This window comes from Harpia harpyja, chromosome 2 (assembly GCF_026419915.1).
Source record: "Harpia harpyja isolate bHarHar1 chromosome 2, bHarHar1 primary haplotype, whole genome shotgun sequence".
NCBI lineage: Eukaryota > Metazoa > Chordata > Aves > Accipitriformes > Accipitridae > Harpia > Harpia harpyja.
This window is the reverse complement of record NC_068941.1, coordinates 34,412,833-34,428,615: the sequence shown is the minus strand read 5'-3', so window position 1 is coordinate 34,428,615 and position 15,783 is coordinate 34,412,833. Positions and strand designations below refer to the sequence as shown.

General features: G+C 41.6%; 2 protein-coding genes across 5 annotated transcripts in view; both read right to left on the bottom strand.

The window, feature by feature from the left end:
- Positions 1–225: 225 nt before the first annotated feature.
- LAMTOR3 (late endosomal/lysosomal adaptor, MAPK and MTOR activator 3) lies at positions 226–5,504 on the bottom strand. Its single transcript, XM_052775714.1, has 7 exons — positions 5,389–5,504; positions 5,077–5,139; positions 4,794–4,828; positions 4,026–4,084; positions 2,968–3,101; positions 1,829–1,892; positions 226–1,088 (listed from the first exon to the last, which is right to left on the bottom strand). The coding sequence occupies exons 2-7, from the start codon at positions 5,083–5,085 to the stop codon at positions 1,015–1,017; spliced, it is 375 nt and encodes a 124-aa protein (XP_052631674.1). The 5' UTR covers positions 5,086–5,139; positions 5,389–5,504; the 3' UTR covers positions 226–1,014.
- Positions 5,505–8,340: 2,836 nt separating this feature from the next.
- Positions 8,341–15,783, bottom strand: part of DNAJB14 (DnaJ heat shock protein family (Hsp40) member B14) — a 28,388-nt gene continuing 20,945 nt past the window's right edge. For 3 of the 4 annotated variants that reach the window (XM_052775635.1, XM_052775655.1, XM_052775647.1), the window contains 4 exons: positions 15,388–15,482; positions 14,595–14,704; positions 13,222–13,394; positions 8,341–10,422 (listed from right to left, as the gene is read on the bottom strand). In XM_052775635.1, the coding sequence (XP_052631595.1) occupies positions 10,298–10,422; positions 13,222–13,394; positions 14,595–14,704; positions 15,388–15,482 (503 nt within the window). In that variant the 3' untranslated portion in view covers positions 8,341–10,297. The remainder of the gene's footprint in view (positions 10,423–13,221; positions 13,395–14,594; positions 14,705–15,387; positions 15,483–15,783) is intronic. The other variant, XR_008233330.1, reaches the window with a different exon arrangement.

Below are 15,783 nucleotides of genomic sequence, written 5' to 3'. Positions count from 1 at the left end.
ATTGATTCCCAGCGACAGGAAGCCAGTGGGCACTAAGGTCTGCATCTCTGCATTGGCACGGGACTCGGCACCCTTATCACCCAACTGAGAGACACGCGGGTTAGCTTTCGGCCTGTAAACTCCAGGATTTTGTACATTTACAAGCAATTAAGAGACCTGTTCTCTCCGCAGAAAAGCTGATGTGCTGTAGAGTCTTATGGAGCAACAGAGGAGTGGACCAGGCTCTGTCATTTAAAAATACTGTATTTTATTTATATTTATTTACTTAGGAAAACCTAAGGGTAAATGAGCTGAGAGTGTCACCAGTGATGAACCCACACAAAGACTATGAGACATGAGATCTTCACAACCATATTACACAAAAACCCCATGAAGACGTGAGACATTGTTCAGGTGCTTTTATCTGGGCATCAGGAAAACCCCTAAAGCAACAGCTTTCATAGAAATAGCTTTCTTCTTAGTGGAAGCAGGATGCAGCTAGCATCCAGATTAGTAGCATTCCCTTGCCAAAGTATCACCCACATAAGAAAGCCGGGATATTTATTGATTGTACCGACACATCACTGCTAGTAAGCTTGCTCTCACAATACTCTTCCAACCACATCTTTGATAACACTAGACAACCGATCTGCTTTCCAACACGCAGCGGTGGCTGGCCTGAGAATACACCCCACCACATGCCCGGTTCCCTGTAAAGCAAGAGATCTGTGGGTTGCTCATTTGAGCCAACAGCATCATGCCGATCTGGCTCAGCTGGCTGAGCTAAACTCCATGGGAGCTATTTTGGTGGTCTCTCCAGTACTGCACAATACAAGAAGCATGGCCTAAAGTAAACATCCACCTACAACACACTAGTAGATCGCTTCAGATTCAGTACTATGTACAATTTACTCTTACTTAGTATACTAAGGAGCTGCGGTATTTCTTCTGAGACGTGTTATTTGACTGAGGATTATTGAATCTTTCTGTCCACTGGGCTGCAGAAGGATGCTGCACTCCGGCTACACCATCAGGTTAAGAAACTTCAACAACCTGCCTCAGTTCTTCAAACAGGGGCGTAAGCTCCTTCTCTAAACTTACAATCAGCCCTGGAAAGAGAGAAGAGACAGAACATCCCATCAAACGACGTAACTGAGAAGCCTCTCTCCAAATCCCTCAGCTCCCTCCCCTCCCAAGTCACAGGCAGTCTCTTCCAAAACACAAAAAAGTTTCACGTGAGCTGCTCACTCTCCAGGGGAACAGCAGGCAGCACCCCCAGGCAGGTGCTTGCAGCCCCTGGCACCAACAGGGGCACACCCCATGCAGGGCAGCTCTCCCCCGTCCTGCTGGTTGCCTCGCTGCTTCCCACAGCTACCGAGGCCCAAGCAGCTGTGCAAGAATTAAATGCCTTTTGCTCATCCTCTCATTAGGCAACGCCCGCATGAGCAAGGCCAGGTGCCCTGCTGAAGGACTTCCCCACCCCACAGAACTGAGAAGGCAAAGCCGCACATGTTACTGCGGAACGTAAATTGAAACTGACGGAAAGAGACTGAACAACTGGTTTGTACGGTACAATCATTGCTGGCACAGTGAACACTGTCAGGCAGCAAGGGTAAGGTTAATCACAGGAGAAATATGCTTCTAACAGAGGAACAACTTCAGCAAATCACCTAAAATCTACAAATTTTTACTCGCACCTTTCCCTTCTCCCCTTCAAAATACGCTGACAAAATTCATAGCAGGAACAAAGTTAGTACACCTTGAAGTAAATTTGGGTAAATTATTTTCAATTATTTAAACACCTGGGCCTTAAAATACTGCAATACTTAAAATACACGTGAAGACATACCAGTATTGGCATTGCTGCTAGCAATGAAACTTACTACCAAAGGTAAGCGATTGAACTGCACCACCTGCAAGGAGAGAGAACAGTGTTCAGCCAGCAGCTAACAGACATTGCATGTCAGAGCTGCGCCACATAAATTCTTCCTGAAACAAGCAGCCACCTCAGTTTAAAGGAAAAGCAGGAGTGAGAGCCACAGAGCTGACTTTTCAGTGTACCTATTTCATAAGATCCACAGTTAAAAACACCAACAGAACTTACACCACAGTACAGTGAGCTGCAGGTGGAAAGCCTGGTTTTTCCCTCCCTCCTGTGTTCTGCAGTGTTATCCACCTCAAATCTGACTGAGCTGCCAACGCTGCAGAGTACACTATGGAGACCACACACTCCACAGGTAACAAGAGGGCAGGCAGGTTTATTGTTCTAACATACTGTTCTGTGTACAGCAGTTCCTCTTCTTCCATTAACAGGGAACTGGAACCTTGAGCACAACAATAAGCTAGTAGCATCAAGAGACTCAAAGCGATGTACTCATGTGTGTAAACTAACTCATTCACCCATTTATTTTCCAAACAAAGGTAGATACTGTAGGCTAAACAGTTGGCCAGTTTACTGCAGTCATAATAAAAAGCTCTCAAGACCACTAGAACTTGAGAAGGAGCAGAAACTTAGTAGATGATGGATTTCAGGACACAAATAACCAGTTTGTAAAAAAACATGAGTGGTATTTCAAAGTTTTCTTACCTCAAAGTCATACCGGCAGCAAGATTAGCTATGAAGTAGGCTGCACGTGCCTATTTAACTTCAGGTGTCACTAGTTATAAACAAATATTGTTTGTAAAAGAGAACATAAACCCTTCATAACAGATTCTGAAGGCCATATGAGCAGCATCTGCTGCAAAACCCCGATTACTACCTGTTCAGAAAAATTCACCATTTTCAACCAGTAAATCTCAGTTTTGAGAAACATAAGAGAAGCTTAAAAAATAGTGCAAAAGTTCAGCTTAGCCATTTAAGCAGTGTAAGAAATAAACCACAAATACTTCAATAGCAGCCAAGTGCAAATCTAGCAGAGTTTAAACCACCTCTCCCTTGCTCAGGAACAGCTCTGGTCACTGAGAACAGGCCACACCAAGGCTACTCACCTGGTACGTATTGTAATAGCAGATGATACTTTTGTTTTTAGAAAGTCCTAGTTTACTGCCCTGATCTGTGGCAAGGGCAAAGGTGGACAGAAAGCCAGGTCGCAGTGCATGTTCTGGAGCATTATCATTGGCAACTGGAAGAAAACAAGAAAATTCTTATTTTTACATGGTATCTATGACTGCATCACAACTCTTCATGCAGCTTAGCACTCTGCCAAAAGCCCATCTGGTGTTGGGGAACACGTAACACATCTTACGGGCTTCCGCAATGAGTACAGGACAATCTTCGTGAGGAGTACATCATTAAATATTCTGTACATGATCAATGCTCGTTATACCAGCGTCCTCCCTAGCATGCCTAAGAAACAGTCTTTTCCTTTATGATGCACAGCCTGTGCTGATGTCACTTCGGTTCTGCGTCCCTTGCTGTTTTCACCAATTCCAGCCTTCGAACTGATTACCAGCACAGTCACTCGAATGAAAACAGGTGAAGATGTGCAAGTTCTGCTAGGTGTTTAAATACTTTCGGACATTAAAAAAAAAAAAACAAAAAACCAACAAACCTGCAGTACTTGAGCCAGTACTCCTCAGTACTCTTAAACTAGTTCACCCACAACATAAAACATCTTAAAGACTGCAGAGATATGATAAAAATTACGGTACCAAAAAGCAAACAAAATTAAACAGCGTGTGTAAAAGTTGGATGCAATTGCTTCTGAGCACAGATCAGCCAAGTCAACAAAATACCAATAAGCTCTCTAGTACTTTGTATCAGCCTGCGAGCGACTCGAAGATACAAGCAACTTACACCACTCCAACCCTGTTCACTGAGGAAAATTTCTGTGGCTTACAATTATTGAAGATGTTGTTTATATATGAACAAAAGGATAAATTTAAAGAGGTATGTAACCAACTCTTAAAGTAAGAGCCTAATTTAATTCTTCAATTTTGGATATTCATGTATTGGGCACAACCAGCAAAGATTCTGCTGTACTTTTCCACCCCCTGCTGTTCAATCAGGATTTTGGTTGCAGGGCACAGCGAGAAGCTGAAGTTACCTTTGATAACAGGCACACCATCTCTGTCTGAGACTACAATAGCATGAAGTCCTTCAATGCTGCAAAAAAATGGCAGAAAGGACACGATTTTAAAAACAGAGTAATTAGTAGCAAAGTTTTTTTTTTTTTTTCCCTGAACAAATGTGCAAGGAAGGGCAAAATATGTAAAAAACTGATGCCTTCACTAATTTAATGTTTCACTGAACGGGACTTATTCCGTTTAGTATAGGAGCAGTAAACTTGTTCTGTTTAGTTCAGTAGCAGTAAAAAGAACAATAGAAAATGAAGCTACTGAAAACTGCACAGAACTTTTAGCTTCAGAAAGAGGACTGATACCACTAATCAAATTGCGTTAGTCAAGCAAGAGCCTTTGCGTATTGTCCTCACTCGGCGAGTTCCAGTTTCGCTGCATTTGCACGTTATCTCAGACCCTGGCTGTTCAGTGTCGCCAGCAACCGGCAATTACCGAAAAGGGAATTATCAAGGATTAGGCAACCGAGTCATGAGGAATGCTTTTTCCACGCCTCATCACGGCACGACGAGCAGCACACTTCACTCCTTTTCAAGCGAGCGAGGGAAAGGCTAAGCCGTCTTCGCCTCACGCTACTTCCAGCTCAATTTAAAGAACGAAACGAGCGCGCCGGGTCAGCCGACACCCTGTCACAGCGAACGGGGCCGGCAGTTCGCAGCAACCCCCCCGTCAGGCAGGGTTCCCATAATCGCCTCTGCAATCTGAAGCGCGCAGAGCGCCCCCCCCCAGCCAGTTACCTCGGCAGCTTCTTGTACAGAAACCTCTTCAGGTCCTGGGGGCAGAGACGGACGGCGCGTTACTTATTTCCACAGAAACCGGGCGGGGGGACCGCCCTGCGCCCCGCTCCCCGGCTCCGCGACGGCTCTCCCCTCCCGACGGCCGCCCACCCCGCGGCCCCGCACATACCCGGCCCGACGATCGGCAGCCCCCCCCCCCCCCCCGCCGCTCCCCTCAGGCCTCCGGCCGAGCCGCCGCCCGCGCCCCAACCGCCGCCCAGCCGCCCCGCGGAGCCGGACTTACGTCGGCCATGGCTGGGGGCCTGCCGGCGTTGCTGCTGCCGCCGCCGCCGCCACCTCCGCGGGCCTGCGAGACGAGAGGGCGCCCGGTCACCCGCGGCGCGGCGGGAGCGGCCCCCGCCTCGAAGGAGGGGAGCGGCGGGCGGGCGGGCGGGCCCGCTCCCTCCCTGAGGCCCGGCCGCCTCCCCCCACCCCGCTGCCGTGGTAGAGGCCACCCCCACCCGCCCCGGGAAGGGAGAGCGGTTGGGCCGAGACCACCGTCGCGCTGTATGGGGAGGGGAGGGGGGGAGTGTGTGTGCCGCCCGCCCCGCCCTACCTGTCCGCGCGGCCGGCGCGCCCCGCGCTGCCACTACCCTGGGCGCCCACCCGCACGGCTCCGCCGCCGCTTCCCCTTTAAGCCTCTGTCACGTGACGGGCGCCACTCTCCCGAACCCGGAAGCGCTTCCCCGCCACCGCCCCAGGCAGCGCCAGCTCCGTGCGAACCGGGCCGGCAGGCAGTTAAGCGGAGGAGGGGAGCCCCCCCCCCCCAAAAAAACCCAACAAAAAAACCCAAACCCACCCTGCGCATCCTGCAACTGTGCTTTTTCTCTAAAACAGAGCCGCTACGTGCCGAGCACTGCTGGTACCTGAAGATTTTGCTTAGGTGCCGTTCCTGGAGCTTAAATGAAAATTAAAAAAAAAAAAAGATGCTCAGCTGAAAATTGCTTACGTCTCTGAATGTATAGGTCTGGCGAAGTTTTAAAAAAGCCTGAAGCAACCGGAGATAAGCTGCTTCTTTGCAAGTAGCAGAGGAAAAGCTCGTCCAAACGGGCAAATTTGTTTGAATACCGAGAATCCGTACCTCCTCAACCCAAGCCACGCACACGCAGCCCTGTGATAAGGACTTGGTCGTACTCGAGAGGCACCTAAAGAGATCCCCATAAAATTCTCACGTGTGAGCTTCTGGTAGTAGTTTGAAAATGCTACCGGGGACAACCCTCATCCACTCATTTATTAAAACATTCCCTACCACACACTAAAAATGTTTAAAAATGCAACTGGCTTTTTACGATTTGTAGGCATGATGCTCAATGATCAATCTTACTTGTTTTCCTGTCACATCATGTATGACTGAGAGCCAGGCAAAAGCATCTGTGAGATGGCTCCTGTATCGCTAATATTAATGGGAGTTTTATCTCCTGTTCCAATGACAGCCTTTCCATACACAGAGCAAACCAGCGCTAATAGGAAAAGTGTATCCGGCATGAAGGATAACGTTGTAACTAAACATTGTATTTTAGTATTACTTCTAAAAATCCGGAGAAATCTGACACCCAGACCTAGTTCCTGCCAGACCGAGAAGTCCCACAATTACCCTGGAGAAGTATGGGAAGGATAGTTTATAATGGATCGTTTCTTTCCTATATTTATTACATTTGTACTGGTTGCTCCCAAAAGTATCTTGATCATATGCTAAATATGGCACAAAATTTTACATTTGTTACATGGTACCTTTCCTCCAGGCTCTACCCACTGGTTTACAAAGGAGCATGGGGAAAGCAAGGCACGGAGGTCAGTGGCGCTTGCGAGGTGATAATGAATGATGAGTAGATGGGGGACACGGCACCAGGGCTTCTGACTGCCAGTCGCCATGACTCGTTATGACCAAGCTTCCTCTGGCAAAACTGACTGCACTCTATTAAACCGATTTAGACAACCAGGAAGCTAGTACTTTTTAAAGTTACAGCTTCAGGAATTTGGATATTAACTGATTTTTTTTTTTTTAAAGCATAATGTTTGCTTTTACTATTACATTTTCCTTCTGCTCTCTTTGACAGATCTACAAGAAGAAAGAGTAACAGCTGTTTAGGGGTTGAATGAAATTTATGGAACAAACAACCTTAAAAAACATATTCTTGCCCTCCCATTTTAATCCAGCATTCATTACAAAATTATATTAAAAATTTATGTAATTTAAAGTTCTCTCTGCTGCCTATTGAAATGCATGTTACACTTTAGTGACTATAATGTTCTACTTTTTCTTGGAAACTTATAAAAGAATCAAGACTGTTTAAAAAAAGTAAAATATTCAAATTTAATCTTGTTTTACCTAAACAGTTAGAGAACTTGTAGGGAAATGTTCATCAGATGTGAACACCAAACTCGCTTGTGACTCAGGATGCTCCATAAATAGAACACATACTGATGTCATATTTCAGCAGATGCAAATCATCTCCCTTTTCCATTATGCCATGTCAAAGAGTCGTGCCAAGATTTTTCATTTTTTGCAGGACTTTCTTGCTTGCCCTTTTAAAGGAGAAATCAAGAACCCATGCTTGTGCGATCTTTAATTCTAGATTAAATACAGGTAAAGACTAAATTAAAAGAGTAAGGAGTTAATTCTAGGTGGCTAGAAACATTGAGGAATTTTTAGTCAGGCTGTTCAAAACCAGTTTTGTTTTTCCCTTTTCTTTCCAATACCTTATTTTAATGAGAACTTCACCTTGGTCATCTGAAAAGATTCAAGTACTCCACCCTCTTCAGTTAGCATCTTGCTCATAAGAATATTCGTTCTGAACTTTCCCACAGATTCCTTCAACAAAACCAGGGAAGGTAATGACACTACTGAAAAAAAAACCCTTCAGACTTCAGAAAAAGTAACAATCATAAGGAGAGAAACACCCACTTGGAATATTAAAGGAATGTTTGCAGGCCATATTTAGAGCAGGTTAATCTTTATGCTATAGGAAGTAACAGCATCCTTCTGCATGTTTCAAAGTGTGCAACTATTTAATATGTTAAATGCTAAGTAGCATTTTTTCTGCCACTTTAAATACATTAATTGCTTCCTTCTTTGAAAATGGCAATTGCAATAGATAATCCAATGAAATGTAGCAGCCTAGGTCTCACTTTTAAACTACTGGGACGTCTGTGTTGCCACAGGACACAGCCACTGCATTATTCCAGTTTGCTGAGGTACTGATAGCCATCTAACCAACCTAACACAGCTCAACATCCGTCCATTTACCTGCTTCTCAGCTGCAGCAGAAGTAACTGCAGGGCAGACATAACCCATCCGATTATTAAAAGCAGCTTTGCTAAGACCATCTCTTCACTCTGACTTCACTGTTCTGATATTTGACAAATGTGTTATATATCTTTATTCCTCTTAACTAAAAGATCACCTGCAAGCTCGGTCGGACTCATTTGTGAGTGGGAAGGCCCGAGTACTTGTTAAAGCCTTTGGAACAATTTTCTTCTATTAAGACGACACAGGAGTACCAATATGTACTTTGATAGTTTGTTTTCATTAGTATAATTACAATACATTCTGGACAGTTACAAAATTCGGGGAATCACGTTTTCTCCATAAATTTCTATTGCAAACTTTGAACATTTGGGTGCCTTTCTGTTACTTCTGCACACTTTTCCTACAATCTTAGCAAGGACATCCAGTACAGCAACCCTTCTTTTGTTTCAGCAGCTTTTAGTTCTGCTTTGTGCCTCAGGCTTTGATGTCCACCTTGAATGCTGGTTTAGCTGCTTAGTTAAAAGCCTGCAGCTAGTCTCTCTCATGTTACACCAATTCAGTAGAGGACATTTCCAGCGGGACAGTTTAGAAAAGGTATATATGCAAAAATGATTTCTGGGTCACTTACACTAAATGGTATTGCTCTGTCTCTAAAATCAAATCCTGCTCTAGATCAGAAGGAATTCCAATGAAGTCAGTCAAGTATTTAAACTTTCAATTTAGGAGAATTTGGCTCTGCATAAACTGATAGCATTGTTCAAAGACAGCAGTTTTCTCAAACAAAAAATACTGCCCTTACTATGAGCGACCTGGCATTCTCAAATACAAGAAACATTCTCCTGCATAGCACTGTTAAAATGTAAAAACATCAGCTATTGAACCTAAAAACATTTTCAACCCACTTTCGATAAACTTTAAGTACATTGTACTTGGCTGCTTCAAAACACCTCTTTGCATCAGCAGGTGTGGCTACATCTAGTTTCCACATACAGGCCACTGAGCTACATGATCTTGCATGTAGGAGCCGAACGGTATGTTTGCTCATTTCTAGGAAGTCAAACCAGCAACATTCTGGTCCAGAAAAATGCATAACCTACCTCTTCCGCCCTGGGACAAGTGATATGGCTCTGACCATAGGAGCATACTGCAAACTAGCAAAGCATTTAAATACTTGGCAAAAGTGTTGAAAGGCACATAGCTTGTCCTTAGCAGTATTTCCCTGTTCCACTTGTGGTGCCAATTGAGGAATCAGTGTTAGGACCTAACTTGAAATAAAAAAAATAGTAAGGAAGTGGAAGCCTGCCAGGAAAAAAAAATAGGTTGCCCCCTTTTTTTTTTTTACCTTTAAGATTTTACTATTGCATGTTTTCCTCTACCTTTCCAGTGAAAACTAAGGAAGCTATGGATGCATGTTAACCATACGTATGGACTTACTACTACTGGAATACCAAATGGTAGAGCTGCTGTAAACTGTTGCAAGTACTAAAAGCAATGCTTATAATGGTCTGTACAGCATTTGCAAATATTTACTTTGAAAAGAGATTAGTGTAGTTCTTAGTTTTCTCAGCATTGCTTAGAAACGCTAAAAAACTACAAGAGCTAACTGCTACTCTACACCAGATCAATATACCCCAACAGATATTTAGGAATATATGCCATTATATTTAAAAATACCAAGTTCCTCTAAGCTGGTAAACCTAGAAGATTTTACATACAGTTAGAGATAAAATATTAAAAATTCTTGTTTCAACTCCACACACTTGACATCTGAATAGGAGTGATGTAATCATACTATTTATTCCATCAGTGAGACAAAATGTTGCATGGAACTAAATTTCTGAGATTTTAAATAGAAAGTCATTTAACTCGTATATACACAAATTGTTCTTTCCACAGATATTTACATGGCAATTATGTTAGAGGAGAACCACTATGACTAAGTCTCTACAAGTATAGCATCCTTTCTGAGCTATTCTCTCTGCTGAAAGAATTCACAGAAGCTTTGAAGTAAAATCTAGACAATTAAAGTTACCTATATTTCACAGTAGGTAAAGAAGCCATTAAATGATATTTCAGCATAAGGTTTCTGGAAACAGCTACACAGTAGAGTTTTACATCCACCCCTCTTTTCCAGCATTCATGGTGAAACTAAATCTCTTCTTAATTTACAAGAGAGATAACCGCATACGTAAAGATGTACGTGTATAATTATAGTTCATCCTCCTCGATAGAGGCTGGTCAGCCGTTCTAGTTCTTTGCAGTTGTCCATGGACATGGAGTCTGCTTTCTTTCGGAGACGGTCATCTCGATATACTTTTGCTGCATAAAGTAAGTCTGTTTCTTTAAGGAAAAAAGATAAAAGATTTTTCAGGTTAAAAACTGAATACTTTGCATGTGATGCATTCCTTCTCAGAGCTGTACAAAACACCTCAGGTTTAATCCCTGCCCTTTTTTCCTTCTGCCTATTCTAACTATCCACAGACACCACCTAAACAGCACTGATGCAGCTTCCCTTTGCTGGATCTTCACAAGTGTTTCATCTTTTTGAGCAGGGAAAGTGGTAACAGCCTTCTAGCACCCTCATATTTCATACAGCAGTACCTGATTAAAAAAAAAAAACAAACCACAACCAAAAAAAATCCCCTACTACTTCTGTCAGACCTCATTAAACAGCACAAATATAGGCCACACTCGGTGATCTTGCATATTATTGACAGATCTAGCATCTTGTCTCTGCCCAAAAATCCGTTCTGAATGTTAAGACCATTACTTCAACTGATGCTGCTTCAGACTGCCAGTGTTCAGAGGTTTAATAAAAGAGCTCTCTGTATTATGCTGGTGTTCAATAGCTTGACATTGCTGAGCATTTTAATTCTATAAAATCTTTTTCATCCCTTCAACTCAAAATGGATTAGCAAGGCATTCTTAAATGTCAATCAACGCTGGAAAGATTTTAACTGTCAAGGAGATCCAACACACAACAGGTATTTTAAACCCGTAAAACCACAAAATCAGCTATTTCTGTAGATAGAGAAAATCTATTAGGGGCCGCTTACTCAAAATCCATTTGGGTAGTTTTCACAACCTGATGAATTGCAAATAGCAAACAACATGACAGTCACCACCTTCAGGTTATTTTTCTTCCTTACACTAGGGTCAGATGTTTCTGCAGTCATCACATTTTTCCCAGTAATATGTACATACGAAGCATGGGCCTCTTTGCATTGTCCAGGAGTCTGTTCATGCTTAAAAAAGTATGCATGTCAAGAATAAATGCTGAAAAATGGGAAAGGTATTCTTTCTCCTCTTTCCCTCCCCAGGTGGAAATTGCATATCAACTAAACCTTTTCAAAGATATTTGGACAGTAAATATATTACAGGAGACACAAATATAACATGCCAGTAAATGTAAGTGTAATGACTAGGTCAATAAAAGCAAACTATCCTTCCAGATCTACACTCTGCTGAAAAAATGTACAAATAATACATCCTCTTTTTACTGTGCTGGATTATGTCTTGTCTTTAATTTTTTGTTAACAGCCACCTCTCATTTTTGTAAACTATTTTATTATAAGATTACCAATCATTCATCTAGCCACCACTTGTAGATGAAAAATTAGGTATTCATTTCATGAAGAGTGAACACAAACATTTCAAGATGATCAAAGGCCAATCTAGTTGAAAAAATACAAGAGTTTTTGATATTTGCTTATGAATTATACCCCAAAGTTCTCTGATGATTTCCTGTGTTCAAAAAACATGGAAAAATTATTCTGATCAAATCTAGTAGTCTGGGCAATAATCTGAAAGTTTTCCTCCAAAGCACTGGTGTTTCTCTTGCATACATGTGACCCACTAGCACAGTTTTCTGCCCACAGGTCTTTCCTGTGGGCCTTTTGTAAAACTGTAGAGATTTACTTGTGCATAAGCAATGTGTACTCACGAGTAAGGAGCAAAAAGCCTCCAGGAAGCACTGGGCCTGCTATGCATGGGCAATGCAGTTTGTATTTGTATACGTACAGGCCAACTGTAATGAATGCGTGCAGTCCTGTTAAGACATTTGACTAGCTGTGATGCTGGGCTGTCTTCTACAACTGGGAGAAACTAAGGGGCCATCTCAGCTGAAAGGCTTGGCATCACTGGACTGCAGAGCGTAAAGTTGTGCAGGAATACATGATTTCACTCAGAGAAGAGCATTCTGTTTGCTTCTGGTCAGTTTACTGACAGTTCATAAATGAATTATTTATCCAGTAAGCTATTACTGAAGTTTACCAGCTGAAAAGTTGAAACCATCTGGTTTCAACACTGATGTCATTTTAGCAGCACCGTTCTCACAGAGCATGAAAGGCTCACAAAATGGTCACAGATAATAGAATAACAGGTTAAAATTGATGATGATTTGGAGATGGCTGATGCTATTCAGTATTCTTATGCTTTAACGCTGAATTCCAGTCTTCTGAAAGAAAATAGCTCCTTGTATAATATTAAATTAGATTGGAAAAATAGATGGTAAACTAAAAAACCGCCTGTTTTTAAGGTCTGATATAGCCAGCGTACCAAGTCCAGGAAGAAAAATTATTCAGCATTGGCAAAAGATTAAGCACTAATTTACAGTTCATGATGTTTCAGAGGACATGATGCGTGTCCTTCGTCGCCTGGAAAAGCAGTGTTTGTACGTACTGTGGTCCAAGGCAGATTATTTTTTTCCTTCCTCAGAAACACCTATGTAAGCTTTTGTTTTATTTATTTATTTATATAAAAGCACCTAGGGAAATGGGATACTGCCATGAGAAAATAATGGGGAAGAGATTAGAATTCTTAGCTTTCATCCTTAATTTAGAGCAATTTCTTTCTCATTATCAATTCACTGTAGTCTTTAATTTTCTGAGAAATGGTCACAGATAATAGAGTAGCAGGTTAAAATTGCTGATGATTTGCAGATCATTGTTAGATCACTGAGTAAAACACAGAATTTAAGTGACACTGGGCACACTTTTAGAAGTAAGAAACAGTAGGGAACCTTACACTTGCTTTCTCATTCAGATACCTTAATAATACAGGCACTTCATTCTTGCCTGAGGCAATCTTTTTTTATAGTAATGCATGCTTTCATGAAATTACACATATTACCAAACTTACTTTGTTGCCTCTCCTTCCAACAGTTATTACGAATGTTGGACACATAATCCTCTTCCACGCTCTTTTCCACTTTCTGTAATGACGCTCCTTTGTATTCATTTCTAAAGTCCTTGTTGACATAATAAACGACACCCAAGTTTTCTGTCTGCATTTTTATGGTTTGCCCTGTACTTCTGCAAAAAAGGAGGGGCGGGGGGAGAAAGACTAGATATTTATTTAATTTTTTTTTTACACCACAAATACACTTTTAAAACCATTGCTATTACAGAAGAACAGCACACTACCGAATTTGCCATTCAAGACAAGTAATGAAAAGAACGGCTGTATAATCTGCCAGAGAACAAAATTACTACATTTACCTGAACACTAAACTTCTGTTGCTTAAACCCTTGATCTTGAAAAAAAACCCACTTTAGTAAGAAACTTGTTTCATACCTCTTTAGGCAAATATAAGCTTTGGTAATAGGAAATTACATTCAAACTCATCAGAAAGAAAAACAGGTCACTTATTCTGTAGCAACCCAGAGCAGGCATCTCCATTCTAAAGTGTTTTCTGCCAGCCCTGACAAACTCATTTTCCTGCTGGCATTCTGCAGATTAAAAATCAAAGATTGTGCACAAACATTTTGGCAGAGAAGTGTTTATAAGCATCACAACAGCTTAGTTGCAAAAGGGAAAAACATCACACTCTGATAAAGAACTCTGAAAAATAAGAGAGTAGAAAAGAAACCTTTCTGTTGTGGGGCTAAGAGCTCTGCAAGGAACTAAGGACCTTTAAAATGGTTGTGGCGAGTGGGCTCAGTCTGCTAGCTAGTTGCATGCTTGATTGATGTTATTGATTTGTCTCAAGGAAAAAAGGTTTATATATCGTACTGTATGAAACAGGTAAGTTTCACTAGTAGAATTCTTAGCAAGAAAATGAAGATAAGCTATTTTGCCATCACCTAGAATGAAGCAAAGACTAGACAATTTCCCCAGCCCTCATCTAGTTCAAAACTTAAATGAGGATGATAAAATTGCTTTCAAGCACTTCACTTGCTACAAGCACAGCTGACCCCTAAAAGAATAATGAGCCTTGGAGGTGCAAACACCTTTGCAACATGCTACATTGCATGGACCCACTGCCTTGTATTAGAAGACCTCCTAAACACCAGGTATTGCTGACCTCTTTTCTCCATTACATTCTCACAGCATGTTCTTAGTACCTAACTTTCAAGTTTTGTTCTGCTTCGTCTATACCTGCCCTCCCTTTCCTCACTATGGGAAATCAAGGACCAACTAATGGAAGGCTCTCTAAAATGCTTCTAAGTGGGAGAGGGTGATTACAATATCCTCCCCTCTTTTCCAAGCTAATGTAATTGAACATTACTTACGATCTTGAGTATAAGGCGTAAGGAGGGTTAGATACCATCAGCTGGCTCAACAGGGAGACAAGGATCAACACAATAATAGGCATCAGCTGAATGAACATAGAGAAACCTCCCTAAGGAACAAAACAGATTCAGGTGTTTCATAAAACAGCATCAAGTAAACAGGTAAATTTGACATGATTTAATCCTAAGTGTGACTTTCTGCTTTAACCACCAAAAGCTGCTAGGAAAACTCTAACTACAAACCTGCAAACACTGTGGTGTTATCTTAACTTTCCAACGCATACACAATATTCACAGAGTGCTCAAGCTGCAAGAGTTCATGTGTTAACATGTAGGCACAAGCAATTACCAAATGAATAGTTGGATTCAGTTACATTGTATGCCATGATTTGGTCTTATCTATACAGTGATATGTAATTATACAGGACTATATATAGTTCATATAGATGAATATTGAGCCTTAAGTTCAATTCTTAGCTCAGCCCAAATAAATTTTTAAATGTAGACAAGGATTAGTGACCAGAATTAGTGGCATATTTAGGCTAATACTACCAGTCACTAGTAAGATAGTGACATACAACAATAGATTTACAAAACCAGGCTGTTATCTTCTCAAATGTGCATGTCTATCTACCCATCAGTAAGACTACCACCTGCCAAAGTTTTAAAATACATAACTGGCAGGTACAAATCCTCCTCTACAGTACAGAGCTCCTGTGCAATCACATCACTGAAAGCAACTAGCAGCAAACTTCACAATCCATAGTTTAAAGTCAATGGTGCTGAAACATACATCACCCCTCTCTTCCTCCCTCTCATGTCCACTCTGACGGTGCTGATTAGGATGACTGTAGCCAGCACGACCATTAGAAAATGAATGTACACTACCTAAGAAAAGAAATATCCACATTTAAATCGTGTAAAAAAAACCTATTTAGAGGTCAATACAGAAGCAACAACATAAAGCATTTAACATTACTGCACAATGACACGTAAAATAACTCAACTTTAAGATGCCTTACAATTTCAAAGTTGTTTAAAATAAGTATTTTAAGCTCTAAGACAACTGATTTGTTATTTCATGTACCGCAGAATCATCATAGTAACCCCAAAGAACTGAACTCACATTTTTGGGGTTTAGCAACACTTCGGGGGAAAAATAAACTGTGATGCAGATTAAAGAGTTGGG